General features: G+C 39.3%; 2 protein-coding genes across 3 annotated transcripts in view; one reads left to right on the top strand and one right to left on the bottom strand.

The window, feature by feature from the left end:
• Positions 1 to 19,111, top strand: part of Dnmt3 (DNA methyltransferase 3) — a 130,636-nt gene extending 111,525 nt beyond the window's left edge. The window contains exons 1-19 of one of the 2 annotated variants that reach the window (XM_018457750.1): positions 701 to 815; positions 12,555 to 14,576; positions 14,917 to 15,130; positions 15,389 to 15,477; positions 15,551 to 15,658; positions 15,755 to 15,836; positions 15,910 to 16,017; positions 16,084 to 16,239; positions 16,332 to 16,423; positions 16,535 to 16,645; positions 16,787 to 17,006; positions 17,093 to 17,220; positions 17,329 to 17,376; positions 17,452 to 17,516; positions 17,618 to 17,886; positions 18,025 to 18,261; positions 18,334 to 18,475; positions 18,560 to 18,774; positions 18,855 to 19,111. In XM_018457750.1, coding sequence (XP_018313252.1) covers positions 759 to 815; positions 12,555 to 14,576; positions 14,917 to 15,130; positions 15,389 to 15,477; positions 15,551 to 15,658; positions 15,755 to 15,836; positions 15,910 to 16,017; positions 16,084 to 16,239; positions 16,332 to 16,423; positions 16,535 to 16,645; positions 16,787 to 17,006; positions 17,093 to 17,220; positions 17,329 to 17,376; positions 17,452 to 17,516; positions 17,618 to 17,886; positions 18,025 to 18,261; positions 18,334 to 18,475; positions 18,560 to 18,774; positions 18,855 to 19,096 — 4,605 coding nt within the window. In that variant the 5' untranslated portion in view covers positions 701 to 758 and the 3' untranslated portion in view covers positions 19,097 to 19,111. Of the gene's footprint in view, positions 1 to 700; positions 816 to 12,554; positions 14,577 to 14,916; positions 15,131 to 15,388; positions 15,478 to 15,550; positions 15,659 to 15,754; positions 15,837 to 15,909; positions 16,018 to 16,083; positions 16,240 to 16,331; positions 16,424 to 16,534; positions 16,646 to 16,786; positions 17,007 to 17,092; positions 17,221 to 17,328; positions 17,377 to 17,451; positions 17,517 to 17,617; positions 17,887 to 18,024; positions 18,262 to 18,333; positions 18,476 to 18,559; positions 18,775 to 18,854 lie in introns of those variants that run through there. The other variant, XM_018457749.1, reaches the window with a different exon arrangement.
• Positions 19,112 to 22,326: 3,215 nt separating this feature from the next.
• LOC108728928 (polynucleotide 5'-hydroxyl-kinase NOL9) lies at positions 22,327 to 26,109 on the bottom strand. The gene is given in 8 exon segments (XM_018457752.1): positions 22,327 to 22,588; positions 22,732 to 22,931; positions 23,011 to 23,067; positions 23,146 to 23,339; positions 23,412 to 24,066; positions 24,068 to 25,031; positions 25,146 to 25,372; positions 25,732 to 26,109. Coding segments are annotated over 8 exon segments (2,607 nt in total). The 5' UTR covers positions 25,800 to 26,109; the 3' UTR covers positions 22,327 to 22,346.
• Positions 26,110 to 26,912: the final 803 nt, after the last annotated feature.

Below are 26,912 nucleotides of genomic sequence, written 5' to 3'. Positions count from 1 at the left end.
CTCTCTCTCTCTCTCTCTCTCTCTCTGTCTTTTACCGTGCGCGCGTTCGACTACCTCTCTCTCTACCATCAAACCCTCACCCTCCTTTCCCTTTTCCTTCCCTCTCGCTCCTCAAGTGTACTTCTCCGTTTCTTCCTCTTCCTCTCTCTCCCACGCACGTACGCTTCCTCTCTCTCTTCGTCGCTCGTCTTCCCTCCTTTTCTCCCACGATCGTTTCATCTCCCTTATTCCGCTTGCCTTCTCCTCTTCGTCTCGCTCTCTCTCTTTCTCTCTCTTCGTCCGTCACACTCGTCCACCCACCGCCCCTTCTCTTTCGCCCTCTTTCTCCTCATCTTTCTTCTTCTTTCTTCGTACGTCTCTCATTCTTTTCATCCTCCATTTTTGTTTTTTCTTTTCACGACTGTCCTCGTCCCGCTCGCGGCCAAGGATAGTCGATGAGCGGACTCGACAGGGTTAATCGATCGCCGGCGATCGATGGTAAATCATGGCACGCGCCCCGGCGATCGATTGAGATAGATCGATCGTAAGTGCAGCCCGCGCGATCGTTACCCGGTGCGGCTACGTCGGCCGCATCGACGATAAGGCACTACCGCGGAGAGAGAGACGACCGTATAACGGTCACTCTCCGCGCGTACCAGCCAACGACGAACCAGGGCCGAATTTACAACGGATCGTACGTCCTTTCCACCTATGGACCGAGGACATTATGCAAATGAATCGCGCGAGCGGCAAGATTGTATTTGCTTGAGGATGTCGCAATGGCAAGATTCTTGAAGATGCGACCGGGGAAGACGGGTTCGCGCTCACATATTTACGTAGGTGATCTTTTTTTAGATTCTACACTAGCGAGCCTCCTTGAGCATCCCCATCTTTATCTTCTTCGTCTTCCTCGTCTTTATCTTCATTTCGCCTTAGTCCTCATTTTCATCCTCACCTTCCTCTTCTCCGTTAGTACATCTTATATTGGCTTCTGTAATCTATTGACAATGCTGACAGTTTCGTGTGGTCGTAAATACGGTTCTTCGAAATACATTACTACTGTCTGTGTAATGAACACTTCTTAGATGAAACACTCGATTCGATTCAGTTCTGTTTGGTTCAGGTGTACATGTGTAAAGTTACGAACGATTATCGTGGCAGAAAGTTTGCGAGAAGTATGTACAACGCCGAGCAGCAGTTGCTGTAAAGAAGGTCATAAATATTGCAAACAGTTCGACGACGAGTTTGGATTTAGATGATGTATTCTTAATTTCGATTACTGAAAATACTTCGCGGGGTCAACGTATTATGATGCTTCGTGCTCAAAATTACATCAATGATGCTGCATTTCGAGTGTTAGCATCTACCAGAAATATCAGCAAGTTGCCAATTTTTAGGATCACAAGAATAATTTTCAATAATTCAAGTCTATTTGAGAGTAAAATAACATCTCTTCATTCATTTTATCTACATTTCCTTAGACTTTGTTTAATCCTAAGTAGATTATTCCTTCCGAATTCTGACAAGAGATTTTTACAAATGGTAGATAATGATGATGTGATCGTTGCCTAAATAAGTTACCGAACGATTCTCGAATAGGAGCTCGTTTAAGATGCATTTTGAATTCTCTGATTGTGCGCGAGAGTTTATATTTATATATGAGATTTAGAGAATAACGAAGAGGAAGCTGAAGTGCAACTGAAACACGCAGACCTAGAATATTAACAATCGGTTTTGCCGGATATATATGTATATACATCTCTCTAATAACACACACCTATATTTTCCCTACGTTTTCATTACTCCTCGCAATGTAATCCCGGCGACGCCGATAAACAATTAACGATTGCGGTATTAATCGGCCACGTCGCGATGCGGCTCGCCTCATTCCTCATCATCGCCGTAGTCGTCGTCATCGTCGCCACTGCCGCTGCACGCTGCCCGTCGTCGTCGTGGATCGCAAGCGGCGCGATCGATCTCGCTCGGAGAGAAACGAACTGAATTATTATTCCCCAGAGTTGATTTCCGATTCCGTTCTCCGCGGAACATGACGGTGCGCCGCGGTGTGCCTCGTGTAACCAAAATAAACCTCGTGTGTACGTGCGCGGTCAGCGAACGAAGAAGAAAAAAAGGAAAAAAAAAAGGGGGAAGAAAGACCACGAAAATATCGGACGAGGTCCAGCTCCCGCGCGAGATCGATCTCTTTTTTTTTTCCGCCCATCTCGCTGACGGTTCTTATTAATAATCGATTCGAATTATCGATCGTACAGTCATCGCCGGTCATCGCTGTCCGCTCGCCTTCGACCTGGCGCACCGGTCCGTCTCCGCCTGGATGCACGACCACCGCCACCGCCGCCGTCGCCGTCGCCATAGCGCGCCGCTACGTTATGCGTATGCGTCAGCACGTACAATATCTGCGTGTACACGTAGTGTGCGTCCGCGTTTGCGTCCGTGTGCTTGTGTGTGCGATGTGTACAATGCGCGCGACCACGGAGCGCGAGGATGTGTTGCGACGGAGCAAGCGCGAGAAAGAGAGGAACGGAGAAAACGTACGTATGTGTGTACCTATGTGTGCCTGTGTACATGTGGGTACGTGGATGCACGTGTGTGTGTGCACGGCAGAGTGTGGGTGCATACGGTGACCCTGCCGCGCTGGATGAGTGGGTGGAAAATCAGGGACGTAGCGAGGATCTTCGAGAATCGGCGCACTCGCGAGAAATGCGCAGCTGCGTCTCGTTGCTCTTTAACATCTCGTCGAACCAGGGGTAACAATACGTTTTTGCCATGCGACTCTTGCGAGGAGAAGTTTGCGCTCCTCGTGAATGGAACACGTGCCTCGTACGTTTCTATCCAAATCTTCGGTATCTGTTTTCGCTCTCCTCTCGCGCTTCTCTCTTTTCCGCGTACACCTGTTTTGTTTCAAAAACGGAATGCATTCGAAAGTGCAATCGAACAAAACAAACGTCACGTTTTGGCTAAGTTTGTTGACCATCGAAATCCGTCTTCTTTCGTCAAGATCTCTCTTTTTATTCTTCTTTTTGGACATCTAACATCTAATGCTAATACAAATCTCTTATTATCATTTGATTTTCACGCATTGTTTTATTATTCCATAAAAACTTTGCTACGTTAAAAACCAAAGAATTTCGAGCAATTGTATTATATTAATTACGTTTCTATCATCTTTGTTACGATTATTAGACTCTGTTCTGTAATTAATAATGCGAAATTTCATGTACCAGATTTTATAATCTTCCACGCATCCAATTCATAGACTTTCTCCTGATTAAATTTCCGAAATAGTCTTCAGGAAACCATGATTTCTGAAATTCTACGTATCAAGCATTCGCTCTTCTCTCTCTCTCAAGGGCGTCAAAGTCCAAACCTCTTGACACGCTCCTGCCTGGAGCGACACGTGTCCGTGTGTGCGTGTGCGCATAGCCAGGTTGCCACGAGAGGAGGCTCTAGAGGGCGAGAGACGAGGGGGGTGGTGGAAGGGGGGTCAACGAGCGAGAGGGATATAATGGTCAGGGAGGACGAGAGGGTGATGTTCACGCGTGGGAGGAAGAGAAAGGGATGGAGGGAGAAGCGAGATCTAACGGGTGTGTGGAACACGCGCGCGCGAGAGAAGGACGGTGCGCGAGTTGGACGAGGATCGTCGCTTCGCGAGCGAGAGAGAGGAGAGATCAGCCGAAGGGTGGAGGGGGATAAGACTAGCACGCGAGAAAGAGGGATCTAGTCGGTTGAACAGTGACGGCGACATCGTCGAAGCCCACGTACACATACACGCGGTCTAACACACACGCCAGCGGATGCATACTGGGCCGTCAAGCTCGCGCACTACAGACTACCAGACTCCCACCACGAACTTTTGGAAAAATCAATAGAATACAAGAAAAGCCCATGGTGCGCCAGGCGAGCGGAGCCCTCTCCTCTCTTCCATCCTCATCATTTCTCTCTCTTTTTCTCTCTCGTCTTCGTTCTCGCTTTTTCTCTCTTCCTCTCTTTCTCTCTCTCTCTCTCTATACCTCTCTTCTACCTCCCTTTCACCCACTACCCTCCCTGTCTCTCGCCGCATCTCTCGCGCGCACACGCGGGTATCCGTGTTCGCCGCTGCTCGCAACAAAGAGAGGAAGAGATCGCGTGTATATACTGGCGATCGACGGAGATAGCCGGCATGCGTGCACGCACGACGGCCAAGGACGGAGATAAGGACGACGGTAGGAAAGGGGGTGCTAGAAGGAAGGAGGGAAGGCTGAGGATTGTGTGTGAGGGTCTACGTGTGTATCCGACAGTATCCAAGAGAGTTGAACGGAGAAAGAGACGGAAGGCTAAAAGAGAGAAAAAGAGAAAGGAGAGAGAGACGCAAATCGCACTATGAGCCTGGTTTTAGTTGAACAGAGATGGCGAACGCGAAAGGGAAAAGGGAGAGAAAAATGCGTCCGTGTGCGCTTAATAGACGGGGCGGGGAGAAAGAGAAAGAGAAAAAGTCGTCGCAGTAAAGATAGAGTGAGCTGGAGATACTTCGCAGATACGTACACGATTCCACGCGTATCTAAGATGTGCGTAAGTTCCATCGTTGGCTAGAGAGAGAGAAAGAGAGAGGGAGAACGAGAAAGAAGGGAAAAGAGAGAGAAAGACGTCTGTATGTATGTCGTGCGCGAGAAAGACGGGAAAATACGCTGGCTCGGCCGAGCTAGCGCGAATAGCTCGCGACGAGTTACGTAGGAGCGTTCGCTAATGGGTAGGAGACGAAGAGCCATATGCAGCGAGAGATGCATAGAGAGAGGAGACAGAGACAGAGAGGGATGCTGCGCGCGAGAACGCGCCTTGTCCGTGTTGGTGCACCGAGCAGAAGATTTGCACGGTTCAACAAACGCCTCTCGCTTATGTATATGTGCAAAACTATGTACGAATCTCCTGGGGTAAATCGCACGTGTATATACGATGCACGTACCGCACGCATACATGTATGCTTGTGTACATACATACGGTGCATGTATGTACATACACACATGCACACACATATATTATATATACATGGATACTCTGTTATATACGGGGTACGTCCCTGACCAATCGTGGCTCTTTTAATGATGAACTGAGCGAATGGGCAAAAAGAAGTTTGTTTGGTGAAATTTTGCGGGTTGAAAATTAATTGGAATTAATCACGGAAGGAACACACCGTCCGCTCGACAATCGCATATCACTTTAAACATAACTACGAGGGTAATACTGTATTTATTGAGACGGTATACGATTAATTATGATTTCTTTTCGTGCAATAAAATTTGATGTATTCATTATTTATTTGGTTTTTGACGCAAGTCTTCTGTAGTTTGGTTGGTCGGGAACACTGTATACATTGAGAACGGGAGTTGAAATGGGACACGGGAGGTTTGTGTTGTTGACTTTAAAACGACATGCCTAGTGTATTATCATCTTTATCGCTTCTGACGTATTCCCGAATGTGTGATAAAGTTGGAGAAGAAACGGAAGAAAATGAAAAATCTTCGAAATAAAAAGTTTACTAGGTTGGAAACATAAATATATTTTCTAACGACATGTTTCACTTTGTTAAAGCAATTTAGGCATTTTCAAAATTTTAACGTACTTAAGTCAAATTGATTTGACCTTCGTTAGCTTTTTACGTATTACGTATGGTGAGATACTGGGATGTTTAGAGACATATTTATTGTCTAATTTTATTGAGAAACAACGAGGACAACTCGATTTTAATAATTTTCTCTGTACAATGACTTGATTTGACTGTTATTGTATTTCGATACTGGTGTTATAGCATTCTCGAAAGTTAGTATCCCGTTTGCTCGACTCAAAAAACCAGCCGTCAATTCGTGGTGAGAAAGAAGGTGGAATACGAGTCGTCTTTTCCTAGTACACCACTGACCAAGAAGCGCGAACCGCGTACGTGCGTTTTCGCTCGGTGAAAACGAGAACCGGGACGACGCGGTTGAGTTCCCCTCCTTCCCGTGATTGTGGTGCAGATTGCTCTCGTGTGCACCGCCTGCCAGTCACCCACGCCATGTTCTCGGCCCCTCTTCTCCTCCAACCGCATTTTTCTCTCGTAGAATTTTTCTCGATTGCAAGGAGAAAAAGCACGCGCGTAGTTGTCTACGATTTGTTCTTTCGTCTAGATCACACCGGGAAAGTGCCGTAGATCACGCGATGATTCCGAAGCCTGCATTCGTATAATTTTTGCAGACATGCAACGAGAGCAGTCCCATCCGAGAAGTCTAAGATAATAGAAATATCTTGGTCGGTCCAGTCGGGTGCTGATGATCCGCGATTTTTCTTCACCTATTTTTATAGTCAGATAAAATTAACGGGCGGGATTTTTAGCACGCGCAGAATAATTTTGGTATTATGTTCTCTTAATTGTGCCAAGAGTATCCGGATGATATATTTGACATTCGTGGCTGGAAAAATATTCGTACGTAGCCGCCGCCGAAATGCATTATTAATTGAAACAAATGCGTTCTGCCGCGAGTATGCACTTTCATTAGAGCTCTCTTAATGAAGAAGTGTCACGAAATAATTAAACTTATGATGATAAAACGTCATTTCGTGATACTCGTGCGATGCTCGATTTTAGGTGCTCCGGAAGCATCTGTTTCGCCTTAAGATAAAAACCACGGGGATTCGCCGTATCGAATTCATTCAAAATGCCGACCGTGCCTTCTTTTCATTTGCGGTGTTCAGGGTTCCCAACGTCTTTTTTTTCTCCCTCTTTTTTTTTGAGGCATCTATTTGAGTAATTACGGAAAGACGCGAAGGGCAACGACGACAGATCCAAGCGGAATTGGAGCTTGGCTCCTACTAAACGGAACTGACCCAGCTTCGCGGCTTTCTACCCTCCTCTGATCTGCTTCTCACCCTCTCGCTCTCTAGCTCTCCCAACCTCTCGTTCTTCTCTCCGTCCTCACCCCGCTCGCGATCTCTGTTTTCCCCCTCTCGGTGTTCGCCCTCCCCCACGGTCGCCGACGAGACACCCTCGAGAAGTTTCAATTTATACGGAAAGTCGTCATGACCGAATGCACAAATACGTGCGCGGTATCTCGACAGCTTACTAGTCCATTCATATCAGCTGATACGACGTAAACACCGGGAAATCGTGGCGCAACAAGATCCCAGCTTTGTGCCGTGACTCATCTTAAGCCGACGTACGTCACATTACAGCGTGCTCTCGTCGTGCGCTTTAATTGGCTTTCGAATGAAGAACTTACGAAATTTTATAAACTATTTCTCTCAGGCCGTCGCAATTTTCCATTTGATGAATTCCGACAAATCCAGATTACATTTAGATTGAACGAATAATCGAGAGAGTTCGGCTTCTTCAAATATCCGAATTAATATTTGAGAAATGTATTAAATATAAATACTAGTCTTTCTCCCAGTATTTTCACATTCTAGTCAATGAATGTCTGAAACATTGGATCGGGTTCAAATACTCGAGTTACGTTCCATTGATGTCTAAAGCACTGAAAGAATTCTTGATATTTTTAGCACATATATCGATTGTAAAATTTAAAATATGTCAAAAATGTCTAATTTAAAATTATATTTCATAAATATTGGAATTTTATGATATATTCAGCGAATATATTTCGAGCATTACCTACTCCACGAATATTCAAATCTATGAAAATTCAGAGAATGCAAAATACTAGTTCAGACGCACTCTCGATCGAGTGGAATGCGAGTTGCGTTCTACAATTGTGACGTCGCTTTCGGCACCGGACACGGTACGTAAAGAAGCGAAAGGGCGACAGGATTGCACGCGTGACCATTCAGTTTAAAGACCTTGAGAGGCACGCGACGAAAAAGAGCATTCCTTTGCTGCCACCGCCAGCCGAGGGCTGGCGGCGTTATGGTTGACGCCTTTTCTCGGTAGAGGTAGATGAGGGGTCGGAGGGGGATCAGACCGGGAACACCTGTCGTTATAAATTACCGCGATGTGTTACGAGTAACGTGAAAGAGTGGTTGCGCGCCGGCCTTCCTCACCCCTGCGAGAATTTCACACTCATCTCGCATTTCGCGTATTCTCTTGTGTTCTGTGTTGAGAAATAATTTTAAAAAATTCTGCGTGGTTAAAAATATATTACGATTGTAAGTCGAGATTTTAAGCATAGAGAGAAAAATATAAAGGGAATAATAATGTTAAGAATATAATGTTTGTTTTTTATATTCATCACATGTCACAAAAATGAAAGGGATGATGAAGTATGATTTTTACAGATGTTACTTAACTCTTCGGAGTTGATACCAAAATCTGTAATACAGTTACTGCCATTGGATCTGTAAGATTAATTTAATTTATGTTAATTAAAAGGCATTAATTGATACAAGGAATTAAAATGACAATATTTTAATGAGAATGATCGAAATTTGCAAATATAACAAAGAAAATTAAATTGTTTGACAAAATTGACATTTTTGACAAAGAGGCTTATAATTAAATGGGTTCAATAGACCCACTGTCAGCTTTGGAAGATTAAATGCGTATATTAAGAGACTGATTATAACGACAAATACTCGTTGTACCTACATAATTTTCGGTCCATTTTCGATCCGGAAAAGGATAAGAAATTAAGTGTACATAAGTGGATCAAGAATAGACGCAGTCAGACAAGGGTCGCAACGATAAACAAAAATTCACAAGTTTTTAATAGCCAAGTCTCCTTATTGCTAAACACGCGAATGACGGCACGTTGAGAATCTCTCCGTTTTCCATCGTAATGGAGCGAGGAATTATTTTCGGCTCGAAGTAAGGAAGGGTGGCTGAGGTATATTATCACGAGCCGAGGAAATCTCCGCGCGGCTTTATCTCGGAGCGGGCCGGGGCCACCCCTTGACGCGGCAACGAAATTCTGAATACGTCACTGGTGTCAACCCCCGCGTGGTAGGCAGAGGGTCGTGTACCCTTCCCCGTCTGTGTGTCTGCGTGTGTGCGTGTGCATACGTATACGTGTGTGTGGCGGTGAGAGGAACGCGCGGAACGCTTTATGAATGGAATGTTTCCACGCCAAGTGTGGCGAGAGAGGCACCCGTGTGTCCCGCGTGTAAACACAATAATACCGACGTTTCCATTCATCAGGTCGACCCCGGCGGAGTGGAGCGACCTCGAGAAATGCCTTTGGAGGCGCCACGTGAACCGTGTGTACGCCCGCGTGTATGTATCGTCCTCTTTCTCTCTTTCTCTTGTCTTTTCTTTTTTTTTACGCCCTCGCCAACCCTCTATGGCTATTTAAAAGACGATTCGGATCTCGACCGTACTGAGTCGACCTCGATTCATTTATTCGTTCCTCGCATCTGTTTCCGCATTCGCGAGTCCAGAGGCCGATTATGTTGCGCAATTTGGTGCTCCTTGAAATTTCTTCGTTTCCAGTACCGCAATCAGAAACGTAATTCGACAATTAATGGAAGAGCAGTCAGAAACGTCCGCGTGTCGACGAACGTAACGGGAATTGCGTGCGCTGGCAACTGACGCTTACATCTGTAAATGCTTAATCACCAGACAATGAAAGGTTTACCAAAGGAAATAATATCTGAAATTTACACAGTACGTTCTGTTCTCTTAAATACACTAAATAACAGAGAAACGTCACAATTCCGAGGAGCGAGGAAATAAATTCTTAACCGATTTAGCGAAGTAATATTATGCGCGGTAAAAGCGATTATTTTCGGATCGCAAGTATACGAAGAATTATTGCAAAAATATGTTGGATCGCAAATATATATAAAATACACGAACAAAAATACGGTGTCTCATGGCGTATATTGGCGGATCCAGAAATTTGTGAAGAGAGGCCATTAGCACATTTTCAAATATGATAAAAGATAGAAAATATTAAATTGTTATTTAAACACTATTACATTGAAAAGTATTATTAAATGTATAAGATTCACAATTTTATTTAAAATTATATTAACACAAAAAAGAAAGAATAATACAAGTGGGGAATCTGTATTTTTATATCTAACAGTTTCTTAAATTAAAAAATATTTTTTTGTAATACCAAAATTAAGCATTTTATAAATGTTTAAATAATATGTAACACTTTGCTGTAAATATTTTTAAAAAAGAAGACTCCAAGAGGGGGACCAAGATCTCCATGGATTTTCTTGTGGATTCGTCTATCAAAAATCCAATCGAAGACTATAAACCACGTGATTTTTTTACATGACACAGAACACACTGCAAAACGTAACGTTACTGAGATTACTGCACTACTTGTTAAATAACGTGCAATCAAAATCGTGAACTGCTGCCAAGTATGCTCGCGTAAAACTGTTAATAACGAGCTTTCCATTCAACAGGTCGACCGTGCGTCGCGGCGCGAACCGGCCTCTAGATGCACGTTTTAGAGGCGCCACGTGCAGCACGTGTCCTTTCTCGTTTCTCTTTCTTTTATGCAACACGAACAGGGGACAGATCGCTATTTAAAGGGCGATTCGAATGCGGGTCGCAGCATGCAACTCGCACGTTGTTCAAATTATCTTTGTTTTCGTGTCGCCGAAAATAGCGTCGCTCGGCGGTCGCCGACGCGAGGTTCTGTCCACGGCGAAATGATGCCTCTTATATCAGTAGCAATAACGCAATTATCGTGTGATTCAACAGCATTAAACGTCCATACGCCAGGAGCATTTTTCCCACACTCGTTTATATTTTATTTTATCGATTGCTTATTTGAAATAAGACATTGCGGCGCGGACACGCCGCAATTACCTTAGAATGGTAGGGTGGAGTAAAAGGCGGTTTTCAAGGGGGAGCGCTACACCGCCTCGCTGATATTGAAATATTTATGCCCTATGCAAATTGCTTGATTTCTTCTCTTGTCTCTAGCGATACTTTTTATCTTGACTTCGGTTATACATATATATATATATAGACATGAAATTATACGTATGTCGTATATGCAATCTTACATTTTTAACGCATTAAATATTTACAGATTCCTTAAAAAACATGGACTTTTCTTTAACATAAACTAAAAAAAATCCGAGTCGAACGTAGCCGTAAAAATGTTTATCTTAAAAATCCTTTTTTTTTAAACTCAAGGGAGATAAAAATCTACATAAACAGATATTTCAAAATGCAAAATTCGAAATAAGATAATTGCGTAATGCGTATACTGATATATACATATATGTTTATATATTAAGTGCTTAATTAATCTTCTCTATCTAAGGATAAAATATTAAATCGCGTGTTGAAACGTGGCCTGCGGAATTATTAATGTCTGCGCGTTTTCGCGTTATTATTCGCGTCGCTGCACCGTCGCGATTAATGCGCTAAAATGCATTGTCGGCGAATAAGGAGAGTCGCGCGCGCCGACTTTGTAGCGGACATTCATTTTGTAGCGCATCTACATTTCTTATAACTTCATACTTAATTCAGGTCTTCGTAGAACTTCCCGGAAGTATTACGAAAGCGTGAAAGAGAAAAAAAATGAAAGAGAGAGAGAGAGAGAGAGAGAGAGGCACACATACCTCAAGTACGAAAGTGCGTGCAGCTACTGAGGGCAAAGGGGGATATAAATGCAATGTTTGCGCCGTGCGCGAATATTACGCCACGATCAAGAGCGTGCTCGTCTCGCCGCGAGAGAGTACTACTTCTCGTTTTGAGAGACTACCCCCTTCGACACGACGCGGTAATATGAAAACCGCGTGTTTACCGCGGGCGGTAACGCCCGGCCGAGGAGAAGGTTGAAGGAGGGATTAATTTAGGTTTAATTTTAATCAAGCGCCCGCGACCTCAATTTGTTTCTCTTTGAGAGACGAGATTTTTGCACGTGCACACGCGCGCATATATACACGTACGTACGCATACATGGGACATCGGAGCTGCAAAACTTTCGTGGTGCCTCTCCCCGCAACCCTGGGACACCAGGAGGACTCTGTCAATGTTGCGAGTTACGTTTACCCATGGGAAATCTGCTCACGGATGCGACGCGCGCGATCCAATACATTTTCTTTATACACTTTACTCTCTCGTAATTACGAAATAAGCAAACACATCCCGGATTATGGAGAGATTCTCCGTCCGTGCGTCTCTCACTTCCGGTGTTGCGTCGCTGATGCAATTTCACGTGCCGCATATTCTCCCGCGGCAATCATTCGATCATTCTTAATTGTACGTTCAACGACACAATTTTTAATTTTAAAACATAAGGTTTTTTGTTTTCGCGATGTGAATAATTTTTTAGAAGCGATGCGTTTTGTAAAATTACTTTATATCGGTTCAATTAATATTTGGAAAATGATGTGTAGATATATGTATATTTCTTAAAAGTAAAATAATATAAATATTGTTGTATCAAAATATCTTAGAGCATATAATTATATAATATAATTTCTAACATTATTTTAGGAAATTATGATTCACTTATCATTTTTATACCTTTTAATAGTAAGAGATTATGGAAGAATTCTTGATGTTATTTTTTATTATCTTAATATTAATCTTATTAAAATTATATGAATCATATAAATACAAAAATAAATCCAGATTACTCATCTTCTTAGATTTTATAATCTTTAATTTTAAATTTTAGGAATCAAAGCAAACACCGAATCAACCTGAGAAAAAGTCATCCAATTTATCCATGATAGCGAACGTTTGGGCCTTATCCTGCGCCTTAGACCTGGGTTTACTCCGCGAATCTTCTCTCAAGGAAGTCGTCATCGCGAGTTGCTCAGAGTTGAACTTTCCGTCTACCACCGAGGACGTAGGGAAATCTTCTGATCTCGAAAAGAACGATCACGAGGATGATGCGACCAAGTCCGCGAATGTCTTCGGTAACTCATGGCCGTTTATCGACCCTGCGCAAATTAAGCAGATCTCTAGTACGAAACCCGCCCAAAGGAAGCGAAGGAGAAAAGTAAGGTTGTCGTTGAAACGGTATAAGAAACCGAGGAATGCGTGTTCGAAAATCAATGACGCAGTGATGGATCTTACAATCGAGAGAGATACCTCACCGTCGCTGCAAGGATCCGAGCGAGAAAATTCGGACGTATCGCATGATCGGTCGGCAAGATTATCGGCGAGGGAGAACTCTTCGTCAACGCGATCTCGCGTTTCTGTCCACGACGAGGACGAGCGTTTGTCCGAAAGTTCCAAATCGAGCGAGGACGAAGAAGTAATTAGTCAAACGAGCTCGGAGATAACTCCGGTTGATTATTCCGGCTCCGGATACTCCAAATTCTACTCGCAAAGTCATTCGAAGGAAGACTCGCAAAATCGGGAGGAGTTATCCGAATATCCTGATTACTTCATGAACGTCTTGCGAATCGATAATAGCACTGACAATAATGATCTCGATACCTCGGAGGATGTAATGTCGATTGCTGAAATTTTTAGGGATGACGAGCAAAACGCCGAGGATGCGAAATTTTCAAAACGACGTGTGACACGCAAGAGTCTTGAGAACGAAAACGTTTCGCGTAAAACCAGAGGAATGTTATTGAGAAAGAAAAAATCCGAGTTGGAAAACGGTAGGGATCATTCTGTGATGTCGAAGAGAAGGAGAAATAGATCGGTGGAACAGAAAAGAAATACTCGCAGTTCCGCGGCGTATAATAATTATGATCGGCAGCGAATTTCCCACGATTCGGAGGAAAATTCTTCAAAAAGCAAATCGGATTCAAGAGATGACGTCACTACTAGCACGCGTGATGTCGCGGAGAAAATTGTACAGAAACATTGCGACTGTAAACCACGGCGGCGTTCTCGCAATTTTACAAATGCTGCCTGTCCGTGCAAGAGAAATCCGAAGGACACAGCCGCCGCAATTATGCGAGATATTCAAGAGTGTATAAACACGAAAATTGCGAAGGATGATAAAAATAATGAGGAAACGATTTCCAAAAATGGAAGAGGTCGAGAAGTCGAGAAGTCGAGTCATAAGGATCCCAGTCAAGACGTTTCCATGGAATACGAGTGGGTAGATAAGAACGAGCTTAAAGATCAGGATTTATCATCCCAGAACTTGGAACGATCAATAAATGTTGAGGAATCATCGATCAATGTTAATAGAGTTGGCAGGCGTCGCAAGAAGAGATACAGATATTCGATCGATTGTAAACAAGACGAAAATACGGAGACGGCTTATCGAAGCGTTTTCCACGATTGTGTAGATTTCGATACTCCGCGATCGGCACCATCCTTGAAAATAAACATGGAGGAGAGCTGGAAATCGGATGACAGTAGCGACAACGACGACGGAATCCACTCATCTTGGCGCCGATCGACCTTAGAATCTTCAACTGAAGAATGCGGTAACGAAATTGATAGCGCGATGCTATTGGCTATGAAGATTGTTAGTGACGATTCTATGAAAGATGAAAAATGTGATGACAAGCATGAGACGTTGAATAACGCATGTTACAAGGATCACAAAATGTCAGATACTTTCCCGAAAATAAATTCTTTTGACGATTCAGATGAAGATATGAAGGACATAAAATTCGTGGGCCAACGTGATGAAGCTATAATCACATATACAAATAAAAATAGAACAATTAGGAGATCGGGATCGGACAGTAACTTTGCCAAAGATGAGGACGATGATCCCAAGGTAAACTAATACTTATGTATTCGTTAATAGAATTGTTTATGAAATTGATTCGTTAAATTTGTTTGTATTTAAAAATTCTATAAAGTTTTTTCAATGTAAGAAGAATAAAGATAAGAAGAATATAGATAATAGGCATAAAAACATACTTTTATATGTAATAATATTGTTATGCCCGTGCCGTGCCGACACCCGTTTTTACGCCGAAAATCGCCATTCGTGAAGTATCGCGTTGCGATCTTCGTATCATTATACAATACATAATATATATTAATAATATATAAATAATATATAGTATATAATATATGTATATTTGAATGTAATGATAATATTTGAATGTAAGGACCAAGGTACAGCCGCAAAAAACATGAAAATTAGTAGCAAAGTAAATGTAATGCGACAATGCCCACGTAACAAGGGTAACAATTTGAAGCATGATAATGATAAAAGCGAAAGTGGTCCACGTAGAGTGACCAGGGCTCTAGTAAAGACTAAAAACGTTAACGAGAATCATCCCGGTAAGCTAGTATGGGGATTCTTCGCAGGATGGTGGCCAGGTAAATATATTAGGGATAATGATTACAAAGTGTCTCGCACGAACATGTTGCATGCAAAATGTAGCTCGCATTGCGAGTACAGGTTTCACTGAAAATTAACTGTGGAAATTAACATCATTGATATTTTTGGCTAATTAGAAATATCGTTTTTGTTACACGCGCGATTATATGTATATTAAATAATGCTTATCTGATTTTAACTATTTTATTTTATCTTAAAGAAATATTTTTTTTTTAATTCAAAATGTAACATTGCAGCACTAATCGTCGATGCCGAACATGTAGGAATGGCTCCCGAACCTGGCAAATTGTGGGTCTTTTGGATCGGAGAATCGCAAATATCGTTGGTAAATTAGCTACTCCTAGTATTGAAATCTTTTCGTTGATGGAAAAGACAATGAAACGTAATTGTGATTCCAGCTCAAACCAGAAACACAGATACAACCATTCTCAAGGAACTTGGAGGAGCGATTGTCGCAACCATCTCGTAAAAATATTCGTTCGCGCGCTGTTAACGCGACTATACAGGTTCTTTGATATCTCTTCGAGAATAAAATTAAAGACAATAAGAATTATATAAGGAATTGCTTCCAAAAATGCGATGTGCCGTTACGATTATTTTAGATACTACGCCAACGTTTCAACTGTACTCTGACAAAGCCTTATTATTATTGGATACAACGAAACATAGCTGATATGGAGACACGTAAGTCATAAGATCCTACGAATTATCTTTCGTAATCGTTGCAAATAAATGCAAAAGTTATTTGGTACGACAGTGGATGATCTAACGTTTTATCCATACCCGGAAAACATACAAGAAAAACTAGATGGCCTGAAGGAAAAAAATGCCAAAGCTACTAAGAAATTTATGTCACGTCAGAGAAGTATGTCTTTTTTAGATCTATAATTTTTGTATACTGTTTGAAACGCTAATTTAATATCCTGTGCAGGTTCACCAGAGCCGCCACCGAAAAAGCAGAATACGGAAAAAAATAAAAATGTAAATACAAGCTGGGAACAGATCGATGATGAGCGCTTATGTTTGCAAAACCAACAGCCTGGTGTGATAGCCTGGGCAAAAATCCCTGGACATTGCTGGTGGCCCGGTATAAGCGCATTTACTCTTACTTTTTTTTTACTAATATTCGCTTAATCCTTCCTCATAAGTATGAAAAATATTTCACATTTTTTTTTTCAGCAATGATTATTGATTATCGCGACTGCTGTTTAAAAGAACCGAGTTTTGGCTGTCAATGGATTATGTGGTATGGCGATTATCAAGTTTCGGAGGTGACTAGTTTTGATATCAACTTCCAAAAAATGAAAACATTTGCACAGCAGATGTTCCGTTTTTTGTTTTTATGTAATAAATTATTGTTTTATATTTTGTATTTAAAATAGGTGCGTCATCTCGAATTTTTGAAATTTCACAAAGGAATAGAAAAGATGCGAGAGTACATTCAAAATACGAATCGACAAGCATATCTTGAAGGCGTACTTCAAGCCTCCAAGGTAAAAAATTTAAGGAATTATTTATTTAAGATAATATCATAAATGGTTTATTTGAATGTGCGATGTGTATTACATGTATGATAAATATTTTCTTGTAAGAAATTTCAAAAACTTTCACGACATTTGAATCTGACTTTTTAGGATTATTGCTCACGGTTAGGATGCGACACGGATAACTGGACTTTAGATAATGTCTTTGAATATTTTTCAAATAATATTCACATACCGTCTAACCAATTGCAAGTTTCAGACTCTAACAGGATATATGATAAGTATTCCGAGGAGATGATAAAAAAAATCAACGAATTCAAATTCAAGTCGGATGTAGATGCTGAACGAAAACGTGACATAAAAGCGAGTAGTGAGTTGAACTATGCAATATGTGTAAATCACAAATTTACTTTTTAATATCAATTTTATATTTGTAACTTTTTTTATTAACTATAGATGATTTTCGTCGCGTAACATCAGGAGACTGTGATTTGGAAAAATTATGCTTAAAATGTTTGAAAGTTCCTAAGGGCAGAAAGGAGGAACATCCGTTCTTTGTAGGATCCTTATGTAAAGAATGCTCGGTATGAAATAAAAAACGCTCTTTCATAAATTGTAACAATAATCGTAGAAAAATAACGATTACCGCGGCTATTTATTGCACAAACATTATTTGTCTGTTTTTTTTCTAGGATGAATTTAAACCGTGTATGTTTGTGCATGGGAACGATGGCAAGTGCGTAAGTATTTGGCAGTTCCAGCGATATTTAAAGATTGAAATATTGATTGTCGCTTTGTTTCATGTTTGATTTCAGTTTTATTGCACAATTTGTGCCCATACCGGAACTGTTCTTATTTGTGATTCAGAAGATTGCCCACGGTTGGTTTACTCGCATTTAAAATAAATTTCTGTTGTCTAATTATTCTATATATCATATTATATATGCAGAGTATAATTATTTAACGTATTATTCATTTCAGTGTTTATTGTACAGCTTGTTTGAAATTTTTGATATGTCCAAAATCATTTGATGACATGCTGTTGGAAGATCCATGGGAATGTTTCCTCTGCAGAGACGAAACTAAACAGCCCAAAGATTTGATATTACGTCCGCGGGTAAATTGGAAAGAGCAATTTACAAAAATGTTCCGTACAACTTCTAATTTCACAAACGATGTAGATATTGCAAATTTGAAGAAGCAGAATAAAGCTGTACGTGTGTTGTCCCTTTTTGATGGCTTGAGCACCGGTAAGATAAATTTGCATTTAATTTAGAATCATACTTTTTGGAATACTCGCGTAAGTTATTGCAAGTTGTCACGCTCGAAAGATATAATTTTATATGGTATATATATATATATTTTTTTTTCTTATGTTAAATACAAAGGTTTTTTGGTGCTTCAAAAATTGGGGCTCGTTGTGGAAGTTTATTACGCTAGTGAAATTGAGGTAAATGCCTTAACGATTAGCTCTGCTCATTTTGGCGATCGTATTACTTATCTAGGAGATGTAAGAGGTATAACAAAGGAAAAAATTCAAGAAATTGCGCCGATTGATTTGCTAATTGGTGGGTCACCATGCAATGATTTAAGTCTGGTCAATCCGGCGCGATTAGGTCTCCACGGTACTAATCTACAATTAATATGTATCTGTTAAAAGCTTTTATAATGATTTTAATCTACTCTTATGATCATAGATCCGAAGGGGACAGGCATTCTCTTTTTCGAGTACTGCCGAATTAAAAAGCTAGTAGAAAAAGCCAACAAAGGTCGACACATATTTTGGTTATTTGAGAATGTCGCTTCTATGCCAACCGAGTATAGATTAGAAATTAACAAGTAAATTGAAATATTTGTTAACTTATAATTCAACAGGTAATATTATAATTACGCGAAATTAACTTGTTATATTAATTATTGTAGACATTTAGGACGAGAACCTGATGTCATAGATTCGGCGGATTTTTCACCCCAACATAGACTGAGACTTTACTGGCATAATCTTCCCTTTAATCCGTATATGCCGCTATTTGAAAGCCGACAAGACGTTCAGGATAAGCTTACTCCAAACTTGAACCGAAAGGCTCTTTGCAAGAAACTTCATACAGTTACGGGTAGAACGGGTTCCTTGCTACAAGGTATAAAAATATCTAATAAAAACATTTTACAGATATTTTTATTGAAAGCGATGTATACTTAATTTATATTTCTATTTTAGGAAAAGCAGAATTAAAACCAATAATGATGAAAGGCAAAACTGATACGATATGGATTACTGAACTCGAAGAAATCTTTGGCTTTCCACGACATTATACGGATGTGAAGAATTTATCAGCCACAAATCGACAGAAATTGCTCGGAAAGTCTTGGAGCGTACAAACACTTATTGCCATATTACGACCTTTATGCTTATATTTTAAGTGCAATGAAGATGAGACGAGCAAAAAGTCTGCTTCTTAAAGAAGATAATTGAATTACCTCTGTATTGCAATAGATATTTTTAATGAAAATTTTGATTTAGCTAGAAAGTTTTTTTTATCATTGTCGAATAGTACATAATTAAACACGCAATGATATTTTTTTATCTCATGCTATTATCAGGTTAATTTATGTGACTGCAATTATATATACCTAAATTTATTTCTTAAATAAAAATAATGTATAAAATGTTCCTTGTAAGGATGCACCGATTCATAAAATTATCGGATATCCGGTGTCATTGTTTTCGGATATCCGGTAGAACAATTATCCAGCCGAATACTGGCCAATACCAGTCGACATCCTGTATATTTTGTCAGATATGTCTGAAAAATGGCTTCATAAAAAAAGAGGCAGCAAAGGAAAAATAACAATAATAATTTTTTTTATCTTTCCAATGTGAAAAGAAAAAGAGGAAAGAAAGATGAACTGTGCAAGAAATTTAGCTAAAAAGAACAAAATTCTGCATTAATAACGCACGCTATTAATGTAAAATTTCAACCGGATATATTACCGAATACTCTAATGATATCCGATTATTCGACTGGATAGTAAAAAAGTGCCGGGTAATGTCCGAATACCGGATATTTCTCGGATAACCGGTGTATCCCTAATTCCTTGATGTTCAGTGATTAAATATGTAATGATCTTTATACAGGCTGTAATGATCTTATGTAAACAGGGTATCCCAAAAGGTCGGGTACCTTGAAAATCTCGGAAAATATAAGTTTTACAGAAAAGTATTTTAGACACAAAAGTTGTAGGATTTAAAAAGATCTTTTTTACTGATTTTATCAGTTTGACTTTGGCGACGCCATCCAAGATCAAATTGATAAGATCAGTAAATAAATCTTTTTAAACCCTAGAACTTTTGTCTGAAATACTTTTCTGTAAAATTTATATTTTCGGAGACTTTCAGAGATCCCTTTTTGGGACACCTTGTATATTAAATTGTATATCACAGGATTTTTTATACATACAGCATGATTCTTAATATATGTCAATATTCACATAATTATATGTATATTATATGTATATACATATACATACATTAATATATACATGTAATATAATATATACATATAATATAACATAATTATATTATATATATATTATATTATATAACATAATATTGACATAAATTTTTAAGATTTATCAATAATCACAATTATATATTATATACTATTTTATTTTTAATTATATTAATGTTCTAGTGATTAAAATAAGGAAAGGATAATAGATTATTTAGTTTTTATTAATTGTGATATCCTTTGCTTCTTTTGAGCGCTAAATTCATTTCTATAAAATATAGATATCTGGAGAGAGAGAGAGAACACGGTAGTGTCTCGGCGCTAAGCCAAGCGCAGCGACACTGTACAATTAACAATCATATCCTGTATACACACACACACACACACACACACACACACACACACACACACACCACACACACACACACACACAAATTACGTTACATATACATTACAATCTGAAAATATGTCTGTATTTTACCTCTTTCTAAGAGAATTATTCTGGAACGACATAAATTAACATAAAAATATATGGTTATATGTCGTCATTTCTTTTAGCACTCGAAACGAAATAATATAATCATCAATTGTACAAAATAAAATAATTATGTCTGAAAGTATGGTACAGTTTCTGAAATACTTGTCTCATTTAAGGGAGTAAAACAGAGTAAAAGCCTTAAAAAAGATTTTTCTTTGTCAATTCTTTCTAAAGTAACTATAAAAAATGAATTGGTATATCATTTGGGCATACTTTGAAGACATTTTAAGAATTTTTGTATGTAAAAATATAAATATGTGACAATGTTACAGCATTGTAGACTTCCGTGTTCAAAAAACATGATCCATCAGCGGTGTAGAAAACACAAGTTGTAATTATCTGAAATAAAATTTTCGAATCTATATGAGTGTAATTTCAGTTAAGCGTAGCGATTTTTTAAAATAATTCTTTTTTATAAAATGACAGCTGTTAAAAGAAATTCTTATGCTTAACTGAAATTATTCATTTTATGAAGCTACGATTCAAACTGTGACCAATCGGTTGAAAATTGTTCGAGTTATAGATATCGCCAGTTGAAAAATAGTAGTTTTGAAAAAAACACGTTTAAAGTTTCAGTATTGATTATTTAATAGAAATCTATCGAATTTGTTAGTTTGCCATAGTGAATCTATTCCAGAGACGATCATAAGATGAATCGTCTGTAGCAGTTGTAGTATTATCTATTGCATTCATGTCCTTTCTGAACTGCATTCTTCCTTCGTGCGTCGCCGCTTGCGTTGGTTTCTCAACAGCAGTAATTCGTCACCGAACCTCGTTTTCAATATAGTTTGTTTATACAATTCTACAATTTGTAATAATGATGCAAGTTTTCAAATCAGGTTATTAAAATTTTCATTATTATTTTCTGCATATGCACCTAAGCATATTGATATTCGGACAAGAATTAATTTTGGAGCACACGATGGACATTTTATTGTAATTTTAAACCCAAGTTCTCGCTTACTTGATTCTTCAAACTCCACATTTCCTCCACAAGATTTGCATTTCACACGTTCAACAAGCGTCAGAAAAACGGAGTAAAAATTGATGATTCTGATGAAATCAGTCGATGATCTGATAAACGGAAAAATTAGATGTTTCAACTTTTTAGCAAACGGACGATTTCAACTTTTTAGAAGTGTTCACAAAATTTACTAGTTTCTCTATTTCATACTTATTTGGAGAACGTTGTCCTTTTCTAACATCTCGATTTCTCTTATGGTTATCTGACTATAGACTTTTTCTATCTATTTCTTATTTCGTGTAGAAATGAATATTGACGCGTACTGTGCTTTGTACTATAAATAACTAACGGCTGTCCAACAAACTTTTTAATTATGCGAAACACACACACACATATATCTGTACGTGATCATGAAACGTAGGTATCAAATGTCGATCTACAAGGTCGAGAAGCCTATTTGCGTTCGATATAGGGTGACCGATCAGGTGCGTATCTCAGCACTGTGCGCCGTCCGCTAAAATTCACATAACTTGAGAAACACTTCGAATTTCATAAAAACCTTTTAAGAGCAGATTTTTAAAACATCAATCTTTCGGAAAAAGGTAAAAAAATTTTTCGATTTTTTTGAAAATTATACTGTTTTATCTCCTTAAATTGACGTTGATAAAGAATATACCAATGCACATGTAATATGATTCATTATGATTTACTCGACTTATTTTTATTTTGATATTTCATCTTGAAGTATCCTCTGCGAGGTTCACGACTCGTTGGTAATTCTGCGTTTCCACCAACATAAGGAGCGCCTTGATGCAATTGCAACAATACTGGAGGAACAGGAATACAGCCCGCTAAGCAGTTAACGTGCTGCATCATTGATATCGGTAACGGAGTAATTATGAACACTTCCTGTCGTTCCATATCGACACCTCGAATTATGCCTATGCAATAATACAGAACATATTCATAATATTCTTTTAAATATACATCGTATATATGAATGAATATTTTTTCTATATATATATTCATTTTAATATTCGAAAATATTTATTAAAAAAGTTCACGCTAAAGTATCACTACTTACCGAACCCGTAGCATGTACATAAAGGAGATCTTTGCGTTAGTACTTGAAGATTGGAGATATCTGTCGATTTTTTTGGAGATTCTTTCGTTAAATCTATACCGCATAGCGCTACAATGTTACCATTTATGACATTTAAAGCGCGTGATGCGGGTACTCCGAATAATCGTTGAGGTACAATGCACAAGGAAGAAAAGGGTGCCCTACAAATACATATCAAGATATTCACATATGTCTATCATTATTTAACATTTACACGCCAATAAGGTACAAAATACTGACGTATACGGCACCGCTTCGTTAATATTTGAATTGAATGAAAGTTCTGTGTTGTACTGGCTGAAATAAACGTTGAAATTAAAATTATGAGTTTTTTAAAATAAAACATGAAACAATGTATACAGTTATAAAGCTTACGGGGAATCATTTTCATCGTGCACAATACTGCTGAGATAAGATAACATCGCGAGTTCACGTCCTTGATATGGTTCCATGTTTAACTCATTTCGCGTTGCAACAACCTCCGCCTGGGAGTAGATTAGGCACAAATCGTGTTCACACGGTCTATTCCAATCGATAAATGTCTCGTCACAGAATGTCCACGACCATTCCTATTAAACGTCCTTTCTCAGGAATCGATTGTTCAACAATATGTACTTATTATCAAAAAAGTTATGTATTACCTGATTATTTACAACTGCCGCACTAAGAACGTCGTTATAATTATTCTTATTTTTTGACGACATAATCTGTAGGATGATCGAGGGCCTGATTAGTTTTATCGTGAAGATTATAATGTTCCAACCGAGACTTTTGGTAAAACCCATTGTGTTCACTACAATAGGTAAACGAGACAGGATGGGACACTCCTTCAATTTCTCGATCAACATCTTAATACCCTCCAGGTAACGCGTAAGGCATCGGTTAACGCTCACGTCATCAATGAACAGCTGGTAAACCGGTGTTTTTAGATGCGTGAAATTTGGTCCCATCAAAGGCTCCTCAATCAAGCTGTACGAGATGCATCCGGGCGGTGTACACTCCGCCTGTCCGGGATCTACATCTATCAAAACTACCTTCTTCGACGTGCCCAACAGACTGTTGATCAAACATCGCATACTGGTGGATTTGCCGACGTTTTTACCACCAGCGATCAGCGTGCAGGACCATTCATTTGCGCGCCAGCGATTCAGCATCCTCTCCGGAATGTCCGTGGTGATACAGGAATCGATGATCAACCGTCTATAGTTAAAATTGTATTGCTCGAGACGCAGTTTTGCTTGTAGTATTATTTCAGCTCGTTTGGGGTCTGTCCATGAAAAATAGTGGGGATTCTTCATGCGTCAAATTGTTTTCGAAATTTTGCAGCACGAAGACAGCCATTCCTGGTTGGATGTTGTCAACGTCGATCTGCAATTTGCTCTCAGAGTCTCGAGTGATACCTCTTACAGCAAGCGCTGTCCATACGTCTTCGACACTGTCTTCCAGGAATTCCTCGCTAGTTTCTATAACGACATTGCTGTATCCACGTGGAGAGTATACTTCTGTGTTATCAGTTGACTTGTTTAGTACGGAGCTGTAAATTTTCACAGCACCGTATAACACTTTGACTAACAGCTTGCCAGTGAAACAGAGAGTACTCCCACTTTCCATTATGACGATGACTATGTTTCTTATGCAGTAAATTTTTGGTACTTTCTCATTCAAGTTAACATTTGTGTGCCTTGAACGCCTTACTTCTGTGGCACTATTATGATCTATAAACTGAGGACTGTTGTTTTTGACACGTTTTTTGCGCACACGATTTCGAATAGGACTGCTTGTATTATTGATACCAACAGCTTTTAATCTGTTATCAATAACATCTTCGCTTTCATCATTTTTAGTTACACCCGATGGCACAGATGATGCCAGTTCTGAATGTGTAATTTCTATACAATCGTTATGCTTAGAATTTACAGATTTGGCATCTGTCATAGTGACTTCATGCATATTGATCAATGAATTTATCTTATCGAGAGTATCATCACAAATTATTTTCTTATTTAATTTTGTCATTTGTTTAGGTTCAAATATCTGTGGTAGGTTTATTGAAGTGGTACCATCCACCAGTGTATTGTCCACAAAGGATGCACCTAAATTTCTTTTCTCTTTGGGAGCAATATGAGTCCAATCGTCATCCGTATCCTTTTCAGTCTCACTCTCAGAAATATCTAGCTTGCATCTATTTTTCCAACTAGTATCTATTTCTCCAATTGTTTGCTGCTCTAGATCACCCTGTTCTTTGGAATCAATCGTGAAATCTAAAATTCAAGTAATTGCCAAATTAAGGATATTAATAAAAGATATCTTAATTATATATGAAAACGAATTAGTGGTGGTAAATGAAAAAAGTAAATTCTCTCTGCATTTCTTACACTGAGTCTCAGATGTTTCGTTACTACTTCCTTTATTGTCAGAATACTTCTTTTTGTGTTTATGACTGGCCTGTGCAACTCTTCTCTGTATGGCAACATCTACTGGCTCATCTGATACAGAAATATTCTGCATGTCACTGGCACAGGCATTATCTAAATTTACAGTGTCTTTGTGGCTGTTCTTACGAGCGACACGTATTTTCTTCGCGCGAACTTTTTTTAATTTTCTAGAATCACAAACGTAACGAAAATGAAGCAATGTGCAACATTTCATGCAATACCACCAATTTTATTACGACTTCAATAGAATTCCGATTAACTTAATCAGTAATTCATTTAACATCTGTTTTGTTTATAAACATTAATCATTTTTTATTTAACATACAAAAAAAGATTAGATTAAGTATAACAAATTACATAATCAGAAATTAAGAATAAAAATTTTAAGTAGAAATTTTGCTTTAAATAATTTTATTAATTAATTAATCGAAATTACGTCGTAGTCGCTTCAAGAGCCACGTAAGTAACGTGAACAATGAATGAATATCTACGTCATCTACGTTCAATCTCGAATTATTTCGCTTACTTTTTAATTTTTTGCGATTTTAATTTAACTGTTTTTTTCTTTGTCTGTCCACTGCGATCTACCTTCATTGATGAAACAAATATACTAATGTTGACTTAAAATATACGTATATCTGATGTTGTCACAGAGCTTTGCTCATAGCTTTGCTGAAGCTTTGCACATTTTCCAACCTCATCTCTCAATTTTCCCTACTTTGCTACTTCCCTACTTGCACTCTTTGTATTCTTCTCATTCCGCGATTTCCATGAATTTCGTCGATTATAAACGGAGTTTAAGACTGTGTTCATTTTGGCGGTTACAGCGCTTATAAGCATCAATTATCCTTGTTTAATATTTAATAAACAAGAATGAAATGACGCTTAAAGCGTTGTGAGCGACAAAGCGAACACAGTCTAATGTAGGATTCACACTGAGTACGGCATCCTAGGCCGGTATTCATAGTCAGATCTTATATTTAAGACCGTCTTAAGTTCTGCCTTGAGGCGTCATGAACCAATCAGAGGGCCACATTGGCATCTTAAGACATTACTTAAGACGGTCTTGAAATAAGAACCAACTATGAATACCGACTCTAGAGTCCTATATATAATGCGGGGTCTACAATAGAAGTCGTAGCAGTCGTAGGGTCTTAAGTCGTAGAAAATTGACCAATCACAGTCGAATATGAGAAGAATAATCAACTGTGATTGGTCAATTTTCTACGACTTAAGTCCCTACGACCGCTACGACTTCTATTGTAGACCCCGCATAAAGAGAAGCGATATCCAACCTCTACCATCAGATCGGATCCCTACCATCACTCCCTATGTTGCGCCCGCTACGCACTCGCAACCGCGATGCGCATTCCCGAGTCGCGGAAAGGAATGGACTCAAGGGTGATGGAAAATAACAAAGAAGCTCTTTATTAAGATCGACGATACAGTCAGATACAGTACAAGAATACTGTGAAAGAAATATAACGGTAATCGATGGAGAAGCACGTCCGAACGCACCGACTGCTCTCCAAAGATCTGCCGGCCATTTTCGATAAACAACGGCGCGTCGTCCTGGCAACGCGACACCACAGATCGGCAAAGCGTAGCATGCGACGGAGCACGGGTGTGACACTGCCCTCCTTCTGAAAAATTGTCGTCCCGACAATCATCTTGCTCCAAGATTCGCGAAGGCTCTTCTTCTTTCCG

Source organism: Mycetomoellerius zeteki, unplaced genomic scaffold (genome assembly GCF_001594055.1).
Source record: "Mycetomoellerius zeteki isolate Tzet28-1 unplaced genomic scaffold, Tzet1.0 scaffold667, whole genome shotgun sequence".
Classification (NCBI taxonomy): domain Eukaryota; kingdom Metazoa; phylum Arthropoda; class Insecta; order Hymenoptera; family Formicidae; genus Mycetomoellerius; species Mycetomoellerius zeteki.
This window is presented reverse-complemented; position numbering and strand designations above follow the sequence as displayed.